The sequence below is a fragment of the Mustela erminea genome, chromosome 13 (assembly GCF_009829155.1).
Source record: "Mustela erminea isolate mMusErm1 chromosome 13, mMusErm1.Pri, whole genome shotgun sequence".
Classification (NCBI taxonomy): Eukaryota; Metazoa; Chordata; class Mammalia; order Carnivora; family Mustelidae; genus Mustela; species Mustela erminea.
In genome coordinates, this window is record NC_045626.1 from 89,953,288 (window position 1) to 89,979,225 (window position 25,938).

Consider the following 25,938-nt stretch of genomic DNA (forward strand, 5'->3'; position numbering starts at 1 on the left):
GGGCCCCGCTGCGTGTGAAGTCCCCTCGTGGCCGAGCTGTTTATGACGAGGATGTTTCAATTGTTTCCATCCTTCCGTCTGAAGAGCATTACTGAAAGGAAAAGTTTGAGTTAGATGCTGCAATCCCCACTACCGGAGAGAGAAAGACTCAGACTTAGAATTTAGCGATGTGGTTTCTCATTTCCACTATTTCCGTTTTCATGGCGATGTTCTATTTGTGGCATGTGATGCTGGCTTTCCAACTATGAAGACTTTCTTTCAAAATAAATTGCATTAGTTTCAGAAAAATATTCAATAAGGAGCCGTACAGATGGTACGCAGATACGACAAATTACAAAAACGCGTGCAGCGGCCCGAGTCCGGGGAACGGCTGTTATCAAGTGTCCGTGTCCGGGTGCAAGAGACCCCACAAGTGGCCTTGCTGGACAGAAGCGCCAGCCCATACCCCACCACAGACGACCCCGTCCACCAGGGTCTCTGTACCGCATTTCCATGTGCGGAAACCTGCCCGGGGGCTCAGGAATACTCCAGAAGCAGGAGCTCATGACAGCAACCCCTTCCCCAGAAATGGAGACCCCGGGGGCACCGGAGCTGGGGCAGTAGCCAGGGGAGGGGCGGCCAGGAGGGCCACCTGGCCCCGGCGTCCCCTCCCCGGACCCACCTGTGTCCCTCCATTCGGCCTGCCGGCAGCGGGGGACAGTCCCAGCGTGGCTGCCTCCTGAGGTCTTCTCGAGTGCTGGTCTTCCGGGAGACATGGTTGTCATCTTGTCATTTCAAATGAACGGTGACACTGTGTCTCACATCGCAGAGAAACGCGGTCTTTCTACCACTTGCTATCGTGCACACACGGGGCCTACAACGTGCATCGCTGTTACATCTCTCTGTGTCTTTAGCTTCTGGAAGAGGGTCGTGGTTGGGCGCCAAGGGAGGAAGTGCAGGTCTGTGGCGATGCTGGACAGCGCGTCACCAGGAGCACTCATGATTCCAGAGCTTCCAGGGGCTGCTCCGCCAGAGTGACAGCCCTGCAATGCCGAAGAGCGGGGCTTGCTTGGCAAGTCCGGGTCTGAGACGAGCCCCAGGACGGTCAGGAGCTTGTGGACAGCCACCTACCTTGGTCTGCTCTTGTGGAGCAAAGACCCCAGACAGTGACGGGGGGTGGGGGCTAGGAAAGGGCACACTTGAGTTGGGGGTCCAGGACCCTCCATGAAAGGTTATGACCAGAGACTCACGGCCCTTCAGCTCAGCTCACCGATCACCAACGATCGAAGGCGCGTCCTCTACAAGGCGCTGCACTACCGAGAACCGGAACCCCCGCGGGAAACGGGAGGTGCCTCTCTCGGCCGCAGGTCTGCCACTCAGCAGAAGCAGGAGTCGGCGGGTGCCGTGTCATGGACACACTCCGCCTGGAGCTTTCCTGGGTTCTGCCTGCTTCTCCCCCACTGCCCAGGGAGACGGTTCTCCCCTACCTCAGTCGGCTTCGGGTAACGCGGCGTCACGCCCTTCCTGGCCCGAGTACAGAAGTGCAGGCTTCGGCTCTGACACATTCATACACGTCTGGTCCATTTGGACAACAGGATCCCATGGATGGGTTGGCGGACCAGCAGCAGAGACCTGGTCTTCTGACCTGGGGGCTGGAAGTCTGAGAGGGAGGTGCCGGCGAGGCCTCTTTGTGGCCGAGGGACGCTCTCCGGGGTCATTTGGGAGACCTGATCCCATCGGTTAAGACTGATCTTATTTCTAAGGCCTCCACCTTCATGACCCACTCACCTCCCAAAGACCTCACCTCCTGACGCCATCATCTTTGGGGGTTCAGATTCAGCGTATGAATTAGGGGTGTGGAGGACACAACAGGCCATAGAAATACCCCAACCTCATAAGAGGTCTCTCTCAGACCTAAGGGGAAAACAAAAAGCCCATCCGAACCGTGGTGCCATCTCAGCAGACAGGATAATTTGAGCTTCTAAAAGGCGGCATCGAATCCACAGGGTCACAAACTCCTCCAGACAAGTTGTTCTCTTCTTGATTCTTTGCGTCCCACGGAAGACAGACGTGATGCATCCGGACACACATCTCAGATCCCCCAGGAACCTGGGCGGGCTGGTGTCTAAGGCTCACTTGTTTGCTTCCTAACCGTGACCTGGGGTACGCTGGTGGGTGTCCAGCAACCGGTGCTCGTGGGGAGCAGGGCGGGGAGCCGTTCTCTGAAAGCCCCAGTGGCCTGTTGCCACAGTGTGGAAGCTTCTGCCACGGCCAGTTCACAGTTAACGGGGGACGTCTCTGAAGACAGTGGAGATACACGCGCGCGGCCGGTGGGGGCGGGCAGACCCAGGCAGCACAGGGTACGTGCACATACGCACACACGTCACCGGACGAGCGTCTCTAGATGGGGCTGCTCTCGCTTCGCGCAGCTCTGCACTCTGGGCTTTGCTCTTGACGCGGGCTCCATGCCCAGCAGCGCCTGAACATGACTGAGATGGAGACCCAAGCTGAGATCAAGAGTCAGACGCTTAACTCTGGTCCTTTCTGGAAGACTGTGCTGTCCCTTGCTATATGACGCTGTTCTCTTCCATGGCATTTTTAAAAAGCTTGTTTTTGCCCAAAAATCAATCTCATGATTTGCTTCCTAATCTGACATGTGAAAATCACCGACTTGGCCACGCCGGACGGTGTCTGTCCCACTAGGCGTCATTCTCTCCGAGGCCAGCGTGCGAGGCAGCTCCCGCCGTGGGCGCCTCTCCCCAGATGGTGGCCTGGCTCAGTCGGGACCGGCAGCTGTGCCCTCGCTGACCGCCCGCCCAGCCCAGCCCCCACTTCATCCTTACAGGATCTCCAGACATCTGTCTGCTTTCATGGTCGAGGATTCAATCTGACATCATGTCTGAAGACCTAACGAGGTGGGGGGGTCAATTTTACACTTGAAATTGAATCCTTGCAACATCGGTGATTAATCTGGAAATGGATTTTCAAAGTGGGTCAGAGTTCAAACCTTGGGACACACCAAAACCCATGCTTTAACGACTCTGTCGTGTAGGAGACTGCCATTATTTGTGGCATCTGACGGGAATTCACTCCTCATTCTGTGTCCTCCTCTGTTAACTGCGAAGCTCCGTGGCTGAATAAACGCTTTCACCTCGAATTACAAAGAGGTCACGTGCTGGCTTTCCCGGACAAAACTGCACTGACTCTGAGCTAAGGCGTCTGGAATAGTCTCTCATTAGGGAATCGTGGCGGTGCACACAGCAGGGGTCCCTCTGGTCCTTTCTGTGCATGGAGCCCCGTCACATGGGACACACCAGTGAGGAAATCAGCACCGCTCAGCCAACGTCCCTCGGCCGCAGGCGTCACACCAACTCCAGCGCGTCCCTCGGCCGCAGGCGTCACACCAACTCCAGCAGATGCAGCTTACAGGAAGACAAGAGCCACCAAGAAGAGTAGCTGGGGGCTGGAGGTCAGCCGGGAGGTGCCGTCCGGGACGCCCCCTGGGGAGGAATGAGCTCCACCCCCTCCATAGTCTCCGGATCCTTCGGTTCCAGGTCCGGGACCCAGTTCGGGTTACAGCCGACCCTTTTGTAGGGAGAGGACTAGGCACCGGCTCCACTTTGACCAACTGTGTCCACGGGCGGAGGTGAGGAAGAACCAAAGGAAGGGGCTCTGGCAGAAGAGGTGGGAGCTGAAGGGTCTGAGGAGAAAGTAGACGTCCGCGGCTCGTGCAGATGCCCTGTTGGTCCGGACGTGCAGACGGAGGAAGGGAAGAGTTTTATCGGTCAGTTGATGGGAGTAAACAGCCACAACACTGGGTCCCTGCGGTGACTTCAGTGCTTTCCTTCGGGGAACGGAAAGGACGCCCCCCGGTGGGGGAGACTGTGCCCGGCTGCCCGCATCTGCTGTGTCCTCCTCTGGGTGGGCTGCTGGGCGACAGCCGTGCTGAGCAGAGGCTCTGCAGGAGACCGGCCACCGTTATTTCTGCTGCTGTTCGTTCACAAGGACGCTGTGCACGTTGTTATAAATGCGTGTGTGTGTGCACGCGTGTACGTTCACATCTATAAAACTGGGCTTCTTTCTTCAGTCCTTCAAGAAGTTCTTACTGAGAGCAGCTGTGTTGTAGACATACGGAGCACGTGGCACAGACGTGACACCTGCGGTCACGAGACACACAGTCCAGTCAGAGGACAGATGGGGACTGTGTCCGCAAGGGAGGGCCCGGGGGCGGTGGGGCGTTCACCGGCTCCTGCCGCCCCCCCCCCCGGCCCAGAGGGCATGGCGTCACTCTGCCCGCTGAGCGTTTATCCGGTCTAGTCCCGTTTATAAAATTGTCACACGAATGTCCTTAGGTCACTTCAAAAAAGTCACAGATGCTGTGTATGTTTCATTTTTTAGATGCCAGACGTGTTTATCTCTGTGGCCATTCTTAGCAAGAAAATTTTAAAATGGGGATCTCCGTCCCATACGGGATCTCCTTAGTCACTCATTTAGACCCTGTGGCATCATCCGTGTCCCGCAGCAGGTCGTTCCGTGCGGCCGGGTAGTACGGCAGTTGCACGCTCGGACCCTGGAGTGAGCTGGGAGTCCCCTGCCTGTGTCTCAGCTTCCCCATCTGCGAAGTAGGCATGACCAAGACAGAGCCACCTGCCTCACCGTTTCTCGCGGGCACTGAGAACTGGCTCGGTGCCTCGAAGAGCACCTGGCTCACGGGCAGCGTCCCAGATGACGTACGCAGAAGTGCCGCACGTGCGAATGTCTCCTTGGGGCCCGGACACGCTGGGATCCCGGGTTAGCTGCGGGACGGTCTCAGTCTGGCTTTGGTTTCCTATTAAAGCTGCTTTGATCTCTCCGTTCAACCATTGTAGCAAAGCGTGTGGCTTCTGCTTCCAGGAGGGTCTCGAGTGGCCGCATCTGCTGGCGCTCCTTGATAAGGAGTGTGGTATACGCACTGGTCTGAGCGTGACAGCTTAATGACTCCCACGGTAACGTCTTCTATCAAAGATGATTCCTTAAGCCTGGGAATTGAAACAATATCTTCAGCTCAGAAATAAATAAGCTTAGAGAGAGGAAATGAGAATTTTCTTTGCTCCTTACAATGCTTTTGCTTTTTAAAATTTCATAAGGTGCTTTTATTACATAAAAAAAATCCACCTTTTTTTCCTGTATCTTGTATTTTGTTCCACTTGGCTTCACTGGGAGATTTGAAAATGAACCGATGTGGAAGGTAAATCCCAGCAAGTGTAATGCAGTGTGAACTTCCGGCTCGCAAGTGGTTAGACCTTCAGCTGAATTTTAGTTAACGTGCTAGTATTTCAGCAGACTCCTAAAGTTTTCCTCGATGAATTGCTTTTTTCTAAGCAGTTAATTGTGACAGAAGCAAGCTAACAAAACTAAAAATGAGGGATCTCTAACTGAAAACGATCATATGTAAAGTAGGAATTCGACAATTACTATGGAAAGCCAAAAGAAGGCTTTCATCGGGCTGTCTGCTTTTTCATGATAAGCTATTGGGATTACAATGTAATTCCATTGTTTAAGATCATTTCAACAGAAAGAATCAGGAATAAAAACGGAAGAGAAGGGCCTGACGGAAACCATGCATTTAGCGGATATTATCAGGCAGAGCGCTGTGTGCAAGACACGGGGCCTGGCCTTGGAGGGAAGGACATGCACACGGGGGCAAGTGGGCAAGCAGCGGACTAGGCAGGCCTGCGTTTGTAGCGGGGGGAAGGAGACGTCGCTCCTGGTTTGGATGATCAGGGAAAGTGTCCCACGGAGGGGCCGTCGGCCAGGGACGGAAGGGTCATTGCTTGTGGCGAGAGTGGCAACAGTCAGGGAGGGAACGAGAAAGCTGCAGACAGGCTTATCATGGGAAAATAAACAGGCAAGCAGGTAGTGATTCCGTAATGCACGGTGGTGTTCCGTGAACTAGTTGGTAAAACCCGAGGACACGGCAGAGAAGCAGCAGAGCGTGGTTTTCAGAATTCCGTCTCCGGGCCCGGCACCCTTCCAGCTGTGTGATGGTCGTTAAGCTACACGAGCTCTCTGAGCTGCGCAGTCCTCTCGTGTGAGGTGGGGTTTTCACATCAGGATCGCTGGCAGGAAGTAAGTTAACGCACGCAGAGAACGCAGCGTAGGTTAGGCCCAGAGACCGTGGCAAGTAAACACGGACTTAAACACCAAATCATCCAGAAATATGAGTTTCTCCTTTGAAGATCTTTCGAGGAGTGGGGAGCGTGTTGCAGGCTCCAGGGGTCCATCTCTAACCCTGGCACTGCTTCCAGCTGGCCCAGCGCCCCCACAGGAGAAGGGGGGGCAGGCAGGGAGGCCTCAGAGCAGGGGTTCCCGCAGAGGCACTTGGCCAGGCCACTGGCTGCAAAAGCCGCCTGCGAGCGGGCGCCCTCTGCTGGTGGCTGAAGAAATCCTTCCAGGCCTGCACGGGGGCGTTCTGGAAGCTGTCCTCCGACCTCCCGTTGGAGTCTGGTGCAGGAACTGCCCTGGACTTCCTGCAGATCCGAGCTTTCGGGCTCAGCTGTAGGTGCTGTGCAGGAGGCAAGTGAGGCCTATCGGGCTATTTGGAAGACACCAATCTATGTGCTGTCCACACCAGGTGTGTGATAGTGTTGCCAAAGACACGGTTGGCAGGCTGCACGCGTGGAGAACGTACTCAACAACCCTCTGGACGGGAAACAGTTCATTCTCAAAAAAGCAAAAACCACGGTTCCTGGAGGGCTCAGTCGGTGAAGCGTCTGCCTTTAGCTCAGGTCACGGTCTCAGGGTCCTGGGTTCAAGCCCCGCATCAGGCTCCCTGCTCTGCAGGGAGCCTGCTTCTCCCTCTGCCCGTGCCCCTCCCTCGTGCACATGCTCTCTCTTGCCCCACTCCCAAATGAACAAATAAAATCTTAAAAACAAAAAAACCCACAAAAGGTTCTCTTCTTGTTACTGGTGGTCCTGAATGTTAGCTACTTCCCCCCGTGGGGTCAGCAGGTGCCCAGGTACGTGACCGTGAATGGAAACCCAGGGGCAGAAGTCAGGTCTTAGAAGCGTTTCTACTTTGATTTGTGTGCAGATGTTTAACATAGAAGTAGAGACGTGTAAAGCACTTGTGCAGGTCAAAAGGCTTTGGCAAGAAACTTAAGCAACTGAAGTTTGTAACAATCATACACAAACCTGTGAAGGCTTTCTGGATCGTGCAAGCACGGGGATTTTCTTAGCACGAGCAGATCATTTATGGATGGCAGCTAAACAGCGTTCGCCCATCTGTAGCTCACACGGGATCCCGGCCACGTGCAGGCTCTCCTCCCTCGTAAGTGGTCCCGCGTGTAGGTGCGTCTGTCTTCTGGCCGTCCCGTCACCTTGCTCTTGAAATACATTAAACTCTAGAAACACCTTCCTGGGGATAGTTTCAGTGTTCCCTGCGCTTCCAGACGGGCTGCGCTGGCTTCTGGGATATATTCCAGTCGGTGCCAGCGGTCTGAAGGATTTGGGGTCCAACATACGCGCGCTGTTCCCTTGCCAAAAGAGACGGAAATGAAGTTTCTGGAACACAGCATTTTTTCAGTTGGCACGATAAAGTAGACGGACGTTGTCATATTCATCAAACCGACTTGTTCTGAAACTCTAAAACCTACCGCTAGAGCGTGAATGAGAACAGAAGTGGAATCTGCGCCCCCTGCTTGCTTGTCAGGAGGACGGGACAGGGCGGCAGACACTGTGTTAGTAAAATGTGTTCCTGCCCTCTGTCTGTGTCTTTGAGGAAGTGCTCAAGATCTGTCGACACAGGGCCTCAACTTAAGAATAGTTGTTGTTTTAAAAATTATTTTTTAAATGGTATTTTAAAAGTTATATTTAAAAGTTATTTAACAAGTTGTTATTTTAGAAGTGTTATCTTTAAAGTATTTAAAAATATTTCATGGTTGCCAGCACGCTGCACAGAAGGCCAAGGGCAAAGCCGAGGTCCGCTGACTGGGTCTGCACCGGGGCCAGACAGATGCGAACGTACGCTGGGCTCCACCCCGGCTGGGCTCGTGGGAGCGCTGGGACAGTGGGACAGTGTCCCCTCACATCCTCCGGTACCCCCGAGAGTAAGGCCACCGGAGAAGAGGCCGCGTGCTCCAGCCGACCTTCAGTCTGGCTTCTGAGGGTCACAAGTGTGGGCGTCCCTGTGCGAACACCGCGACGGCTGCCGGGCGCCGGGAGCGTCTTGCTCTCCCTGCTCAGTGCCGGGCGTGCAGGCGCGGGGGCCGAGGTCTGCAGCTCTCACGCACCTTCCACAGGATATCCCACTTCTCCTGGAGGCGCCCCCAAGGCGTCGTCCCCCCAAGGGACCTCGGACAGTCCCAGGCACTGAACCACTGGGACCCATTCAAGCCTCCCCACCCTCCTGAGGCCCTGTGACAACTGCCACTCTGCAGCCAAGGAAACTGAAGCCCAGAGAGGTCGCCGATGCAGGCGCGGCCGGGAGCCCGTGAGCAGACGGGGGGACCGGAGCGCATGAGCCCCACACGGCCCGCGCCGCCTGTCCTGGCCCTCACGGGTCTACGGATGGGTCGCTTCAAACCCCGAGCCTCGCTGCAAGGGGCAGGAATCCCCGGTGTCCCAGAGCCCCCGACACGCTGCCTTCAGCCTCCGCGTTAGTTCACCACGTCAGCCGGCAGGGACGAGCGCGGGCCCTGTGTGCCCTCAAGATCACGTTAAGGTCTGTAACCCAGTGGGTTTTAGTATGTTCACGCGGTTTTGCAAACGTCACTCTAACTCGGGTACACTTGCATTCCCCCAGGAGAAACCCCAGACCTGTCAGAGCCCCTCCCCGGTGTCCGCACCCTCAGTCCCTGGCAGCCACTGCTCTGTCTCCCTTCTCTTGGGATTTGCTCATTCTGAGTGTTGCGTGGCTCGGACTCACCTCGCATGTGGTCTTCATTGACCAGCCGCACGCACGGAACGCCGTGTTCTCTGGGGTCATCGTGCTGGGGACGTGTCAGCGTTTCGTTCCTTCTCGTGACGGATTATGTTCCCTGGTGTGGAAGGGAAGGTGTCTGTCCGCATCAGCTCGACGGACGTGCCCTGGGCTTTAAAGCTGTGCTTCTGGGAAGGTTCCCTACGAAACACAGAATGTTAATTTGTCAGATCTTTTGTCTTGGATATGCGAAGGATTCCAACTCCTTCTGCCTCAAGGGTTTTATGACAGAATCTGCCACTGCAGTGAATGACGCAGACCCTTCCTTCCGCGGAGTGCCGTGTGGCTGGCGGACTGCCCTGGGGCTGGGCCTGCCTTCTGCTTCCAGACCTTGACCTTGCGGGGGGCGGGGCACTGTCCCAGGGGCTGCTGCAGGCTCTGGTCCAAGGCGCCCCTGACAGCAGACAGGAGGGTAAGCGCTTTTCTCCGCGCCCCTCCCCAGGGTCCCCCCCGCCCATCATGTAGTCGTGCAGCCCGGGCGTTAGTGCCTGTCGCGCTGGGTTTTTTCCTCCCTGAGTTGAGTCTGGCTCTGCGGCCATCATTGGCCGTTCTCGTGAGACCCGGGCTCACAAAAGGCTTTTCCTACAATCTCTGTCTCTTTTCAGGTCGACCCAGTGTTCACGAGAGAAGTGAAGGCCAGAGTAAAGAGGTGAGCGGAGGAGACGCACAGCGTCCTGCGGGAGACGAGCCCGGCGGCCAGTCCCTCACCCCGCTCCTGTGCCTGCGCCCCACGCACCGCGCCCAGGCTCTGGTCCGGCCGCCCCGTGTCACCTCCCCATGGCCCCGGGGGGTCCGGGCGCTCCTGCTCCACCCCCCCACACACCCCCATCCCCGCCTGACAGGAAGGATGCCGGGCTGGGAGCCTGAGCAGCCCCCTCGGGGGGTGGAGATGCTCGCACTCACTCGCGCAGGGAAATGCTTTGAAGTTCTAGTTTCCACTGATCACTCTGGCAAAAACTAAAAGACCTAAAATATCAAGCACTTGGTGGAACCGAGGGTACCGAGGGTGCGTTTGCCAGCCCGTTCCAGACGGTCCAGACATGGGCTTGAACACGCGGCGGCTACTGCCTCACATAAGAAACCACCAGATGTGGCTGGCCCAGGACCACATCCTGAGGGTGACTGGTGGCCCCAGGGCCCCTCCAGTGCCTCCCAGTGTTTAGTGGGGGTACAGGAAAGGGTAGGGACCAACAGGGTCATCTCCCGTTTGGGTCAGCCCCTTTTAGATGGTTTCCCCACGGCCCCCCAGGACGGCCCCTCCATGTCACCGGCCACGGTCAGCACAGGGGACTGGGAAGTCCTGCTCTCTCTGCACAGATACGCAGGCGTCTTAATCACTCGCCTGCAGATAAAATCACACACAGTTAATGTGAGTGTGGAGAGGGTGTTGCACAGACACGCATCAGTGTTGCTGGATAAAAAACCCAAGACAGAACCTCTGGGCGGTGGGCACCAGGGCGCTTGTTGTCGTCTCCATTGTAGCACTTGTTTCTGTTTCTTGTATGTCTGCTACTGTCCAAACATTTGAAACAAGATTGTGTTACTAGAAAAAGTGGCCAGAACCTACGTTTGACCCGCGGTACCTGGGGGCATGAGTCACAGCAAGGGCGGCTCATCGGGGCGGGGAAGGACAGAGACCCCCACCCTACTGCGCGGTCCTAAGGCTGACTTCTCCGTCCGGAGACTGGCTGTCCTCCCCCGGCCCCTCCCCGCCGGACTCGCAGAGGCAGAAAGCTGTCCCCTGCTGCTGTTTCAGGACGGCCGGGGTGCGGCTGCTTGGAGAGATGCCCCAGGAGGACCTGCACGCGGCCCTGAAGAACTGCTTTGCGGTGGTGAACAGCTCCGTGTCTGAGGGCATGTCCGCTGCCATCCTGGAGGTGAGGCCCCAGCGCGAGCCCCCAACATGGAGCCGGGAAGCGGCAGCCCCTCCCGGTCTCATTTGCGGGGGTGTCCTTGTCCATCAAGGTCTGCGCCACTCAGAGCCGTGGAAAACAGCTTTCTTGGGAACCTCAAAAGTAGTGTTTGTTTGTTTGTTTGTTTTATTTAACAGACAGAGATCACAAGTAGGCAGAGAGTCAGGCGGTGGGGGGGGGGGGGATCAGGCTCCCCGCTGAGCAGGGAGCCCGATGTGGGACTCGATCCCAGGGCCCCGGGATCATGACCTGAGCCGAAGGCAGAGGCTTTAACCCACTGAGCCACCCAGGCGCCCCTCAAAAGTAGTTAAAATATATATATATATTTCGTTTCTCTTTGCCATTTGTCCTTGCCACCTACAAAATAAAACAAGGTCACCTCTCTGACCTGCAAGTATCCTTGATCGGAGGGCGCAGCCGTTGTAAGGGGGCCAGGAAGCGGGTGACGGTGTGTTTGGGCAGGAAGCCCCCTTCGGGCTTTTCTTCTTTCCCATGGGCGCTGTCATCCCGGAATGCCTGGGACGGCAAGGGTAGGACTCGCGCATGTGGGGGGTGGGGGGAGCACCACGGAGCAGGGGTGACAGGTGCACGGGGAGGGGGTGGGCAGGGGCGTGAGGGGCGAGCTGATCCCCTCATCTAGCATTCGGCTCCGGAAAGGACTTTTTCCTTTCTCTCGTTTTGTGGCCGCATCCTCGCGGGCTGGCCTCCCTTTCGAGAGCGAGCCCAGCACAGGGCGGCCTCCGTTTCCCCGTCCAGACCAGCGCGCGCTCCCGGAGCTCCGCAGCAGGTGCCGGCACGCGCCGCAGCACGCGGCAGGCGTGCATAAGTGCTAGCGCGGGGACCTGCTGGAGGGCAGGTGGCGCTGGTGCTGGGCCTCCAGGTCTTCGGGGCGGGCCCCACGCGTCCAGTCTCAGCAGCTGAGAAATGGCTGCCGAGAGCGACGCTGCCCTTCCGGCTACCTGTCCCACCCGTCCCCTCCAGACGCGAGCTGAGTCCACTGAACTTGCTGCCAAAAGGTACAGTTTAGGGTTCGCACAGCACAGCACTTCCCCGAAGCAGCCGAACAGGAACCCTCCCTGCACTGAAGGACCGAGTCATGTCCCCTGCCTAGTGTCTCCTCGTGGCGTCCTTTAAAGAAGCAGAACACAAAACCCAAAGCAGCATCGGGGCCAGGAAAGAAGTGCCACATCTGGCCTCGATGCTGGAGCGCGCCACGCGGACCGTAACCCCCTGGTCTTCAGGCGGAGGCGGACCCCGACCCGAGCCGGCCCGCTGGCCCCCGGCTCGTCCAGCCGCCCTCCGTCCCCGGAGCCGCGCCCTTCGCTCTCTGCTGCAGCTTCAGAAAGGCACGTTCTCCTGCCCCGGCCTGGACTGGGCTGAACTGCTCCCTTGTCTGGGAGCACGGGTTTTCTGGCCCCAGGTCCGAAGTCGTAGCGAAGCAGAATTCAGGGATGACTTCATCACTGGCACGTGGCGCCGTCACTGCCGGTGACTTGCTGTCGGATCTCATTTCCTTCAAAGGCAAGGCAGCTGTTGGCAAATCTGTCTTAAATGTTGACGTTGTGCTCCTTTTGAAAACTCCAAAATAACCTTTGGGTTGAGGGTTCTGAATGAAGCTGATTTTAGGGGAGCGGTCCTCGTGCCTGTCATTAGGACCCATTCAGATGACCGAAGTGGTTAATCACAGAATGAATGCGCATTGCTTTGGAAGGAAGGGATCTTTCGACCTCCCAGAATTAGCTTTGTTTTCCCATGGAAGCATATAAAAATCTCATTTGCTAAAATACATCTCTCACGGAGAGACTCCAGAAATCAAGCTCGAGCTGGAAGCGTGAGCCATAGGGCAAACATTCCTACAGCGAATGTGTGGTTTCAAGTTTGGGCTTATTACGGAGTTGACTACCCCACACAGTGAAACGAAATAGTACAGAAAAGTTTGTTCTTACCACAGTCCTCCTGCTTGGGTTCCCCTCCCCGCCCCAGAACAGGCGCATGCGCAGGCTACCCTCCCGGTCCATTTCCGCTGCCCCGGGGAAGGAAGACCAAGAAACAAGGCAGTTTTGGGGCTCTTGGCTTCTGGACCGAGACCCGAATGATTGCAGGCTCGCTGAGGGGCTCTCCGAGGACAACTGTGACTCTGCCCTTTTGGCTGTGGCTAGTTTCAAAGTGTCGGCTGTGTGGCCGTGCTGTGCCCTTCCCACTTAAGAAACTGAGGTGTCACATGAAAATGGTGTCACTGGCGTTTAGTTCGGGGTGGTGGGGAGGGGCCTGCAGGGAGGTGAAGTGTTTTTCAAGGCACAAGATGGTCTCTTGCATCCAAGCAGTGGTCCCCAGATGCCCTGGGGATCCGCGTTGAGAAACATTCTAACTTGAGCGACGTTAAGATCCGAGTGCAGTGCGGTGTGCTGGGGGCACTCTCCGACCCGCCTGGTCCCCATCTGACAGGCAGCTGTCACTCTACTGGACACGCACTGGTCAAGGCTGGGGAAACACAAGCTAGCCTCTCCACCAGAAAACCCAGAGTCCCAGAAATCAGAATTCCTTCCGGAAATACAGGTGACGGGGCCCACACTTCCAGCCTTGGCGGAGGGAGCCCTAGCAGCTGCGTTTGGAGACGGATCTGTGTGTGGAGGGGAGGCAGCATCTCTGGAATCTTCTGGAAGCTCTGCAGAAAATGGGGCACAAGCTGCAAAGGTTCTTCTCGAGGTGGAATTGGAGGTTTCCATCCACTGATGACAGGTGGAGAAGCTCCACCGGAAGAAATCAGGGTGTGCGGACTGAACCTGGCACAGACACCTTTCACTCTTGGAACCCCGGAACCAGGTCTGGACTGCCATCCCCCGGCTCTGCGCCGCACGAGCGTGTGTTCACCAGCAGAAAGCGTGTGCCGGGGTGCACGCACCCGTCTCCTGACACCGTGGAACACCAGATGCCGCTGCCAGCCGGGTCTTGTCGGGACTGGCTCCACGCTCTCGTCCTGCCCTGGCACCTCGCCTTTTTTCCAGGCAGCTTGTTTTTAAGGAGGCGACGTCGCACCTTGAGACAGTGACGTAACAATCAATCATCAGATGCCCGAGTGCCGTGTCTTGCCGCATGAGAACAGCCTTCCCACCCACTTCCTTCTGAAGACGTGTCCTTTCCTGGCGACAGTTTAGTTCTCAGGAGAGGACTTCAGAGTTCCTCGTCTGTGACTACACGACATCAAGTCTGCCCACCCCCACTCCTCGGGGACGCAGAGCCTGGAAACGGTCATCGCACTAACACACCTGTGAGTTCTTTCCTTCCACCGAGGGGCACTGGGTGTGCTGGGTGTGGGCTGTGCCCTGGAGACACAGCAGAGAGCAGGACCCAGAGAAGTCCTGGTTCCTGGGGAATTTCTGCCCGTTTGGGCTGAAAGAGGGAACTGGAAACAGGAAGTGAGGAAATCCGTAAATGAATGAAGTAAGCTCTGGGCAGGAAACAAAGGGGGCGCCTGCGTCAGGGCGGGAGACGAGGCTCTGGTTAGCCGCTGGGGAGACAGTGCTGGTCAGCGGGCAGTGTAGGCGCCGAGCCGTGTCCCTGCAAGAGCCAGTCTGGGTCCCACCCCAGGACCTCTCCTGGACATGGGGTCTGCGTTAAGGTGGGTCATTAGGTTGGACCCCGAGCCACTGTGCCAGTTGTGCCGGTAAGAAGAGGGGATTTGGGCAGCCAGGCACGCGGAGACAACGGGAGAGGATGGCATCTCCTAACCGAGGCGGGAGCCCTGGGCCAGATCCCTGCCCACGCCCTCAGAAGCAATGGCCCTGAACCTTCTCTCGGACTCCCGGCCTCCAGAACCATGACCTTCCTCGGTTTAAGCCACCGCAGCTGCAGTGCAGTTCCCTGAGCACACTCGGGCAGCCAGAGCGTGGCCCTTGAACCTGGCCCTGAACGAGGAGAAAAGCCACCCCAGCAGGATCTGTGGGCAGAGAACCTGCTAGAGGGAACGGCGGGAGCACTACGGAGCCGTCAGAACCAAACACATCCCCGTCCCAAGCCTGGCGCTCTGCCTGGGGGTAAGCCACCTTCCCTCCAGGAGCAACGCGGCTTCCGCAGAAAACACTACCAGCCCCGCTGCCGTGGCCATCCCGTGGGAGACACTCGCCACACGGACAGTGTGCGTCAGCGACCCCACCTGTCCCCGACAAGGGCGATCGCTAACAAGAGCTATCCCCGGACAGTCAAGACACAGCACTAAAGAAGGAAAAAGCCACAGAATTTATCACCAGACAGAAAACAGAGACATTTTGGAGATAAAGAAAAACTCATTACTTTATGTTCTATGACATCACCACACTTACATGTCAACGTAATGATTTAGCACCGTAGCAGTGAGCAGTTAGCAATGAAGTATCCACTCACTGGGCAACGAGATTTACTGGAAAACCATGTCTGGGGGCCTGCCTTTTATAGATCGTTATTTCGGCTTTTGTCCCTGACTAGGACACACTCCGAAGAAGTTCAGAGGTCTTCCGCACTGTCTTTTTAAAATGCTTCCAAAATACAGTTTTACTGAGATGTAACTCAAAATGAGCATACATCCGTTCACTCACTCGAAGCACTAGTTTCATTCAAAGTGTGCGATTCAGGAGTTTCTAGCATATCCCCAGCCTGGGAGCCATCAGCATTATCAATTTCAGGAAATTTTCATCAACCCAGAAAGAACTCCTGGACACATCCTCAGGCACTCGCTGTTTCTCCCCAACGCCCACCCCTCCCCCCAGGCCAAGTCCACCCTGAGATGACAACCAACAGTCTGTGTCGGTCCAGGTCTGTGTCCTCCAGACATTCCATATACAGGGAAGCTGAGGACATGGGGGCTCTGGGACCTGCTTCTGTCACCAACTTAATGTTCTCGTGCTGCAGGACGCGTCTGGACCTCATTCCTTTGTATCTGAGACATGCCGTGGCGCGGACGCGCTGCACTTACGGATCTCGCGCCGGTTCGTGCACAGCTGGGCTGGGTCCACTTCCTGAGTAGTGCTGCTGGGAACAGCTGTGGGCACGTGTTTGTCCACAAGGTTCCATTTCTCTTGGGTCCGCCTCCAGGAGCAGACTTGCTGGGTCCCTGGGAGCTCTGTGTTTAACCGTTGGAGGAGGAACCACACCACCTTCCAAAGTGAGCACAGCGGCTCACTGCCCACCAGCAGGGCGCGGGGAGGCTCGAGTTTCCCCACACCCCCCTCAGCCGCTACTGTCTTCCGGGTGCCAGCCGTCCTGGGGTGTGCGACGTCATAGCGCACTGCGGAATTCACTTACAGTTCTCTAAAGATGGTGTGGAGCATCTCTTCGGGTGTTTCTTGCCCTATTTATATCTTCCTTGAAGAAATATCTTCTCAGATTGTCCATTTTTAAAATTGGGTTGTCTCTCTCATTATTAAGTTGTAAGAGCTCTTTATATATTGTAGGTATAAGTCCCTGACCAGGTAGATGCTTTACAAACCCATGCTTTAAAACCCACTCTGTGAGTTCCATCTTTTCATTTTCTTAATGGTTTTCATTGAAGTTCCAAAGTCTAAGATGTTTTATTAAGGTCAGTGTATCTATTTTCATCGTTGTTGCTGTTGCTTGTGTTTTCGGTGTCATATCTAAGAAAGCTTGCCTGACCAAGCTCTCAAATATTTACTCCTGTATTTTCTTTGGGGGTTTTATGGATTTAGCTCTTACATTGGACTGATGATTCATTTTGAGTTAATTTGTATGGTCCAAGAAAAGTGTTCAAATTTATTTTTATGCTTGTGTATGCTGCATTTTTATTTTTGAAATTATATTAAAATTTTATTCCAAATTTTAATATAATTTAAATTTACTTTCTTTCCAGCTTCCTAGTTTCTAAGGGCACCTGTTTTTTATGTGGGATTTTGAGGTTTGAAATGCAACCTAGAGCTCCAGGCAGTGGAGTTCAACTCCGTGAATCTTACTGATTCAGGCAGAGAAATCATCAGCAACCTCGATCTTGTTTGGTGTGGTGACTGTGCCCAGAAATGAGTCTAAGTTCTTCAGTACCATCGGTTAATCCTCCCCACAACCCTTAATGAAGATTTTATTCTCATCCTATTTTACATCAGAGAAAATGGGCAAACATGCGAGAGATTGTGACACTGGCTCAAGATCGGACAGCTCGTCCAGCAGACCCTTGCCCACCGTGGGGGTGAGAGGCCCTGAATCCCACGCAGTTGAAGATCCCTTGCAGCTTCCAACTGCCCGAAAACATAACTACTAATAGCCTCCTACTGCCCGGAAACCTTACCAGTAACATAAACGGTCAGGGAACACATATTTTGTATGTTGTATGTATTATATACTATATTCTTACCATAAGGAGGCCAGAGAAAGAAAAATGTTATTAAGAAAATCTTAAAGAAAAATACATTTACAGTCTTATAGCGTATTTATTTAAAAAAAAAAAAAAACACTCTGTGAAAGTTAAATTCAAAATGGATGAAAGACCTCAACGTGAGGCAGGAATCCATCAGAATCCTAGAGGAGAACACAGGCAGTAACCTCTTCGACATTGGCCACAGCAATTTCTTTCCAGATAAGTCTCCCAAGGCAAGAGAAACAAAAGTGAAGATGAGCTTTTGGGACTTCATCAAGATCAAAAGCTTCTGCACAGCAAAGGAAACACTTAACAAAACAAAGAGGCAGCCCACAGAATGGGAGAAGATATTCACAAATGACACTACAGACAAAGGGCTGATCTCCAAGATCTATAAAGAACTCCACAAACTCAACACCCAAAAAACAGATAATCATGTCAAAAACTGGTCAGAAGACATGAACAGACACTTCTCCAAAGAAGACATACAAATGGCTTATAGACACATGAAAAAATGTTCATCATCATTAGCCATCAGGGAAATCCAAATCAAAACCACACTGAGATACCACCTTACACCAGTTAGAATGGCCAAAATTAGCAAGACAGGAAACAACGTGTGTTGGAGAAGATGTGGAGAAAGGGGAACCCTCTTACACGGTTGGTGGGGATGCAAGTTGGTGCAGCCACTCTGGAAAACAGTGCGGAAGTTCCTCAAAAAATTACAAATAGAGCTACCCTATGACCCTGCAATTGCACTACTGGGTATTTACCCCAAAGATACAGGTGCAGTGAAAAGAAGGGCCATCTGTACCCCAATGTTCATAGCAGCAATGGCCACAGTCGCCAAACTACGGAAAGAACCAAGATGCCCTTCAACCAGATGGATGGATAAGGAAGATGTGGTCCTTATACACGATGGAGTATGATGCCTCCATCCGAAAGGACGAATACCCAACTTTTGTAGCAACATGGACGGGACTGGGGGAGATTCTGCTGAGTGAAGTCAGTCAAGCAGAGAAAGTCAGTTATCATATGACTTCACTTATTTGTGGAGCAGAAGGAATACCACGGAGGACACTGGGAGATGGAGAGGAGAAGGGAGTTGGGGGAAATCGGACGAACCACGAGAGACTGTGGACTCCGAGAAACTGAGGGTTTTACCGGGGTCGGGGGTGATGGGTGAGCCTGGTGGTGGGTATCACGGAGCGCACGTGTTATATGGAGCACTGGGTGTCGTACATAAACAGTGAATGTTGGACAGAACATCAAAAACTACTAATGTACTGTATGGTGACTAATGTAAGACAATTTTAAAAAATCCATGTTTAAGTGGACTCAGAACTCGAATCCCTGCTTCGAGGGTCAGCTGTGCGTAAAAGAACGAGCATTCAGACCCAGGCAGAAGAGCTTCAGAGCATGTACCTTGAGAAAATTATTATCATTTTGATTTTCAAATGTTTAAAACCCAGAGAACTGACAGACAACGAGTAGTCACATACCCCCACCTACGCTCACCCCTGTGCCCTGTCTCCCCCACCGCCTCTCTCTCTCTCTCTCTCTCTCTCTCACACACACACACACACACACACACACACACACACACTCACAGGATACCTCCAGTTTAAGTCCTGCACCCGGAGGCTTCCCCTTCCTCTGTTCACATTTATATCCCCTTGTCCCACAGCCATACCCCAGTTTCCAAATATGTGGTCAGAAAACATACTTTGCGTGATTTCGGTCTTCCTGAATGTGCTCGTATTTCTTTGCGTTCAGCGCATAACACGTCCTGGAGAGGGAACCACACGTACTGGGGAGGAATGTGTCTTCTGCAGCCGTTGGGGGTGTCCGGGAAATGTCAGGTTAAGTGGGTTAGTGCTGTTCCGGGCTTCCGGCTGACAGGTGTCTGTCCTGTCGCTCTATCAGTTATGGGGTGGGGGGTTCAGGATATCTAATTATGATGATTAAATTGCCTATTTCTCCTCTCAGTTCTGTCAGTTGTTGGTTCAGGTGTACGGGGCTCTGTCCTCAGGCATGTGCACACATTATAACTTTTAGGTGTTCCTGATGTGTGGAACCTTTTCTCGTTAAGATGCCCCTCTGTCTCCAGGAACAGGTCTTGTCCCCCAGGCCATTTGGTCACGTTAACGCCACCAGGAAAGCTCTGTGGTTTCTGTTCACAGGTACATTTTCTCATCCTTTGACTTTCCAACTTTGGTGTCTTTGAATCCAGCGTGTTTCTCTTGTAGGCGGTGAACACGGCTAAGTCTTGCTGTTGTGGCCCAGCCGGACGACTTCGGTCTTCTGAGTGTGTTCTAGTGCATTCGACTGGGTGTGGGAACTGCCGTGGTCCGTTTCCGCGATTTCTTCGTGCGCTGCTGCATTCTGTTTGCTACTGTCTTCAGGGTTTTCACGGAGGTTGGGACGTGAGGTCGGCCTGCGGCTTCTCTTCCCGGCCGTCTGTCCTGTGCTTTGATGTGGCTGGGGGCCTCCTCTCCTGACACTTACTTGGGACGTTTCTTTCTTCTTCGGTGACCTGGAAGCGCTCCTGCAGCCCGGGGACGCAGCGGTTCGAGGACTTGGCAGAATTCGCTTGCGACCCCGTCTGAGACGGTCCTTTCGGTGCCCGTCGTTTCCGCGATAAGTTTTCTGTTTACTCCCGAAATTGCGGCTTCAGCTCTTCGGCCGCCGCCGCGGTCGGTTAGGGGAGAAGCGGTCTTCCCCGTCACTGCCCGCTGCCGCCGGCCGTGCGGTTCACGCGGGACTGCGGGAGGCACCCGCCTGGGATTCCGGAATCCCTCGTGTCCCAGTGGCCCGCGCCCCCTGCCGCTGCCTGCTCTGGCTTGCTCCTTGCTTGGTTGGAGAGCCGCTGGCGGCTTCGTTACTTCACTGATGTTTTTTCTTCCAGAGAAGAGCCACTGGGTTTATCAGCTGCGTTGCTCTTGCTGTCCATGACAGTGACTGCGTTTGTGTGACACTGTCCTCCTCCTCTGGCCGGATTTGCTGTTTCCTTCTCATGGCCTTTTGCTTCAAGCGAGGCTCCCCCGCGGGGCAGTACCAACTCACTGTCCCCGTCTGCCACCTGCTCCCGTCAGCCCAGCCCCTGTGTCCTGCCGTTTGCAGGCTGAGAACAAACTTCGGTCCAGTGAGTGACAACGAAGGGACAGTTCTAGTGGGGCGCAGCCTTCCACGTAGGATGGGCGCTCGGCGAGCGCTGGTCGAGCGGATACACCAGTGAGCGTACGCGACACGAGGGCCGATGACGAGATTCTTCTTTGCCCGAGACGGGGATTTCGACTCCATTCTCTCCCAGGGGCGGCTCGGCCTGTGGGGCTTTGGTCGCCGGTTCCGCCAGTCTGCATCTGTCACCTCTCCGCCCCATCGTGCACGGCCCCTCCCGATCCCGTGTCGGCCACGGATGCTTCGCAGGTCCTGACGCTGACTCCAGTCGGGATAAACGTACCCTTTGAGTGTGAAAATGCCGCAGGGCCGTCTGGAGCAGGAGCCGCGCGACGAGTCAGTCACCCTCTCTCTGAGCTCTGACCTCACGGGAGGTGCTGGGTGACAGGATGGTCTCAAAGGTCGCGCCCATGTGAGGAGGAGGCAGTGACTTGACAAACGTCTAGAAACGAGACCACAGAGTGTTGTGCTAGTTGAATGAGCCGGCGGCCCGCACTATGACGGGTGCGGAGACAAGCCGTGGGACTCCGCGTCACTCCCCGCGATCAGATACGACCTCGCCGCTGATGTCGCGGATGTGCGGGTCGGCCTACGCCAAAACCACACAGCGGTATCTGTGCACAATGACCGCGGACTCTCTCACGTGCTGTAGAGGACCGTTTAGTCCCTCATTCAGCCGAGAACCAGGGAGAAATCCAGAGCCTCGTCCGCAGGCTTGCTACCTCAGCGGTTCCTGGGCTGCACTGCAGAGTGGCGGGAGGAACTTTCAGGAACGCCGGGTCGTGGGGCGGGGGGGGGCCGCGACGGGCAGGATCGTGGGGCGGGGGGGGCGCGCTGGGCGGGGGTCAGGGCTCCTCCTCACTCCGGGGGACAGCACTGCGGTCTGAGGGGGACGTGCACTGTGTGGCCCAGAGCAAAGACAGTGAGAGCAAGAGCTTCACTGAGACCAAGGCCTCTCGATCCCGGGCCCTGTGCTGTCTCCCAGGCCGCCAGACGGGCCTGCAGCATGTCAGAACCCCGGGCCCACCCAGGAGTCGGAAGCCCTTGGGACGGTGGTGCTGGGGCGCGGCCGTTCCCGTTACTGCTCTCCTGTGCCGCGCGGCGCCTCCTTCCCGAGTGTCGTGACCATCGAAGACCCTAGACGGGACACTACAAAAGGATGGCAGAAACCTGGCTTGGAGACCAGCTGCACTCGGGTAACTTTACGTTTCTGAAGATCAAACCTCACCCCTTTGTGACCAAATGTTTATGACATGAAGAGAGATGCCACAACAGTCAGAGCGTCTAAAACATACTTTTGTGGAGTAAAAGCCACATTATCGGTTTGCTCTTGACGCCAAACCCATCCTGCCGTGGATGCCAGGTTGCAAAGGGACGTCCCTCTCACGCGCTGGAGGGCTCCTGAGTGAGCGGGGCTGAGTGGGCCCAGGTCTAAGCAGCCCCAGGAGGCTCAGTGTCGGGGGCTCCCCAGAACCATAGGAGAACCGGAGACGCTGCCCGGCCGGGCCGATGAGGCCGACTCTGCCCGCTGAGCTCTCGGGCACCTTCCAAGGCCTCGATGCTCGTCTGTGCGGGGCCGCGGACGCCGCGAGCCGATCCCAGACCTTGGGGGTGGAAAGCCTGCTCAGTGCACAGTCGGGATGACGAATCGCGTTCCTTCTTACTCTGGTCTGCGTGCCAGAGAGACGTGCCAGGCCGCCGGCACCGTTCCCGCGGCTTGCGCTGGGGGCGCATGACTCACTGGGAGAGTAATTAGGGTAATTACGGTTGTGCGCTCCAGACTGTCACTGCACAAGTGTCAAGCGAACACGGGGGGCGGCGGGTGAGGGGGGGGTTCTTCGTGACACTGCGGTAATTATGCCAAAGTCTTGCAGAATAGAGCTTTCCAGAACCTGCAACAGTAAGTTCTCACAGTGCAGGACGTACTATGCCAGTGGAGCGTTTCGATCGGGTGAGGTGCCGGAGGCCTGGCGGGCACAGACGCTACTCCCCCCACACGGGCTCGTCCGCCGGGGACGGTCGTAGTCACGGCTGCCCACCGGTCTTCTCTCTCCCGTCCGCAGGCCATGGACCTGGAAGTGCCGGTGCTGGCCCGGAACATCCCCGGGAACGCGGCGGTGGTGAAGCATGAGGTCACAGGCCTGCTGTTTTCAGACCCTCAGGTGAGGAAGCGTTTGTCCGGGACGGTTTTCGTCGGCATTTCCCGCGGACGGTCCGGGGTTCGCATCGTTCGGCCCGTGCCCTGGGACAGTGCAGCCGGGAGCGGACACGGCCGGGGCATGACGGGGTCGGGGGGACCTCCAGGAAGTGTGTGAAGGGGTCTGGAGTGCGCCCGTGGGTGTCTGCCCGCAGTTGGGCCCAGGACGTGTGGCCTGGCCTGGGTCTCCAAACTGTTTTCTCTGGGACAAGCAGAGCTCGTGATCCCTGCTGCCCCCTGGGGCGGTGCCGGGCGCAGGCGGAGGGACACACGGGTCTGAGTGTGTCAGACCTCCGGCCGGCTGTCCCCATGGGAGAGGCACGGCCTCCATCACACCCGGTGTCCGCGGCAGGAGGTAATGCCTTAGGCCTGAGTTTTGTCCTTTGAGTCTTTAAAACTTGGGTTCTGCCTGCCGGCGTCTTCCCGAGAGCACATGTTATATTCAGGAGCGTGGGGATTTACACTTAAAAATTAGAGTCAACGCAAATATCAGAAAATTCAATTTTCAGATTTCCTCTGGCAGATGCTTAATCCGAGACAGCTTTCCCTCTCCCTTGCCACAGCCATGCTCCCCTCTTCCCTGCGGCCTGGGGTGCTGCCCCCCAGCCCCGGGCCGGGGGAGGCCGATGCAGCAGCCAAGGAGCCCGGGGCTCCCGGGTGACTGTCCGGCCGAAGGCATCCCGGCCGCTAATGCCTTCCCTTTCGGTGGCAGCGCCTGCGGCCCGAGCGGCGGCGGGACAGGGAGAGCTGACGGCAGACCCCGGCTCGCTGCTTTCTACCCCATTCTGGAACTCTGGCCGTCAACACCCGCCAAGCTTGTGGGTCAGGCAGTTGTGCCTCCTCCGCCCCCCCGCAAGGTCATTTTACTGTCCTCTCCCCGAGCCCCCGTCGGCTCGTTTCGGAGCTCTAACTTCGGTGGGCGTCCGCGCACGAGGACAGCACGGTGCTTCCGGCAGGGCCTCCCTCTGACACTCGCCCGCGAGCGTCCCCTCCCCCCAGCAGGGTCATGTCCCCCGGCTCAGAGACACGGCGCCACGGCACACAAAGTCAAGGACTTGTTTTGATTCTACGACGTCAACATTGGTGTCACAAGGATTTTAAAAAACGAAAGGACACTTCAGGTCTCACGTCGGGGGAGGCCGCGGGCTGTGTTAACACACTTTGAAAAGCCTGCTAGACAGGACCGTCACCACGGCTTTGTTTTGTCTTCTTTACGGCGGCCACCAGACCCGACCAAGCGCAGGGCGGGAGCCTGCTTCCAAAACAAGACGCATTTTAAATAAGCCGCCGACCGTGGGGGAGTCCGCGCAGCCCCGGGCTCAGCGGCACGCACCGCCGGCCGCTGCGGAGTGTGAAAGGGTTATTTCCAATCCACATCCAAATACGGATCAGAAGTGGCATTTAACCTGGTAAGGGGGGACAGCGGCTGCGTCTGGACTCGGTCGGTGGGCGCGCTTTGTCCCTGATGGACGTGATAGAGACGACCAGGCGGGGGGGTCACCGATCGCTCACACATATCAGACCCCCTCACCCACCCTTTGAAACAGCAAACAAACCGCGCACGGGCTTTGCTTGAATGACATCAGTGGTGGTCAAGGGCAGCCCTCGTGCTCGTTTATTTTGTGAACGTCTGTATGGAATTAAACCAGCAGCCGCGAGGGAAACCTGATCTCTCCTCCGAGAGCACAGCCTGGGTTCTGTGGCGGTCCCCGCCTGAGCCCTCGCTCCCCGTCTCCCCTCCCCGTGCCTGTGGCACTCCGCGGTCCGGTCTCCACACCCCGTGACAGCCTCTGCACCGTGGCCGCGGTCAGGGGACAGACTGGCGCCCACGTGCGGCGTCCTGAGCACCCACGCCTTCTGGCCGTCAGGGTCAGGCGCACGGCCCAGCAGCTGCGTGTGCGGGCGCCGTCTCCCCAGGGGCCCCAGCGGCTTCCGCGTCTGGCGTTGGGACGCGGAAGATGCGGGTCAATCCCATCAGGGCCTCGGTGAGCCCCACCAGCAGGAGTGAGGTTTGGAGGGAAGAAGTGTGTGCGCAGTAAGTGTGGCTGTGAGGGGTGGGGGTGGGGGGCGGAGAGAAGCAGCAGGTTTGAACCAGGCTCCCGCAAGGCCAGGAGGCTCGTGCTCTCACATCGGGCCGCAGGGCAGACCACACGCCCCGGGCGAGCGAGGGGCCCCGAGAGTGCCCACCGCCAGTCACCCTGGGCCCACAGGCCCGAGTCACGCCCTTGCCATGTCTGAAGACAAGCTGGAACTCCCAAATTATAACTGGATTTTACCCACTTGTGAGTGTCGACAATTCCGTTGGCTCTTGGCTTAAACACCGTGGGCCTAGCCAACCATCCAGGGGAGACCTGCTGGGCGGCTAGCCGTTAGACGTCTGCTCTAGATGCGGGCTGTTCCCTCGTGAGCAAGTGAGGGACAGGACCGTCACCGCAGCGGCGACATTCCCAGCGAGGTCATGTCCAAGGAGGCACATTCCTAGCTCGGGACCAGGCCTTGCCCTCCAGACACAAGAGAAGGTTAGGGGTCTCAGGTGTCTCGGGAGTGGAGGGACTCACCAGCCAGAAAGAAGAGTCTGGGCTTCAAGTGACAGGACAAGAGTGATGGGTTCTGTCCGTCGCTGCGCAACGAGGCAGGGAGTCAGATCCCGCCACACGGCAGGTGAGTTAGAGAACTTTCCCTGAGGCCCTGCCACGTGGTGGGCGCTGAGTGAGGTCCTGGAGGCAGAAGCTGGGAGGGAAGGGTCCAGGTCGCGGGGGTTTGTGGTCCAGGCAGCGTGGTCCTGAGATAAGGCAGCACAGCCTCTCCCCGCCCTCAGCACCGTGGGCAGCACCCCCGGTCGGACGCGGTAGGATCGACCCCGGGACACTCTCAGGTTCTGCTCTGCGAGGGTCAGGCTGGCCTCGAAGGACAAGGTGCCCCACAGGGAAGGGTCCTGGCGGCGGCAGAGCCCCGTGCACGGGAGCTGGGGTGTTGGCAAGCCGCAGGGGAGCTGGAGGGGTGCGGCGCGCGGGGGCACAGGGAAACGGCGGAAACAAGAACCGTGGGGCCGGCTCGCAGGAGCGCGGCGGGCACAGAGCTGACACGGCCCCATGGTCTCCGTCTGCTGGTGGCGGGCTCTGACTTTTTACTGTCCACATGGTTTTTACAGAAAAATCGACAACATAAAAATTAAAAAGAAACTTTCATCATTAGCCACTTGGAGACAACCTCCTATTTTTGCAGGACACACGCACGGGGGACGCGTCCCCGTCCCCGCCTGGACTCGCCACTCCGCAGCCGCTTGGCTTCACGGTCTGTGGCGAGCGGCCCAGTGTCCGCGGCTGCTGCGCTCAGCCGAGTCTGCGGGTGGTGAACCCCTCCCCGCTCCTGT

General features: G+C 56.5%; 1 protein-coding gene across 8 annotated transcripts in view; it reads left to right on the forward strand.

Annotated features, from left to right (window-relative positions):
- GLT1D1 (glycosyltransferase 1 domain containing 1) overlaps nt 1-25,938 on the forward strand; it is a 92,760-nt gene that overhangs the window by 61,908 nt on the left and 4,914 nt on the right. For 5 of the 8 annotated variants that reach the window (XM_032309563.1, XM_032309559.1, XM_032309556.1 and 2 more), the window contains 3 exons: nt 9,544-9,587; nt 10,695-10,815; nt 22,432-22,530. In XM_032309563.1, the coding sequence (XP_032165454.1) occupies nt 9,544-9,587; nt 10,695-10,815; nt 22,432-22,530 (264 nt within the window). Of the gene's footprint in view, nt 1-8,258; nt 8,654-9,543; nt 9,588-10,694; nt 10,816-22,431; nt 22,531-25,938 lie in introns of those variants that run through there. The other 3 variants (XM_032309561.1, XM_032309558.1, XM_032309562.1) reach the window with 2 other exon arrangements.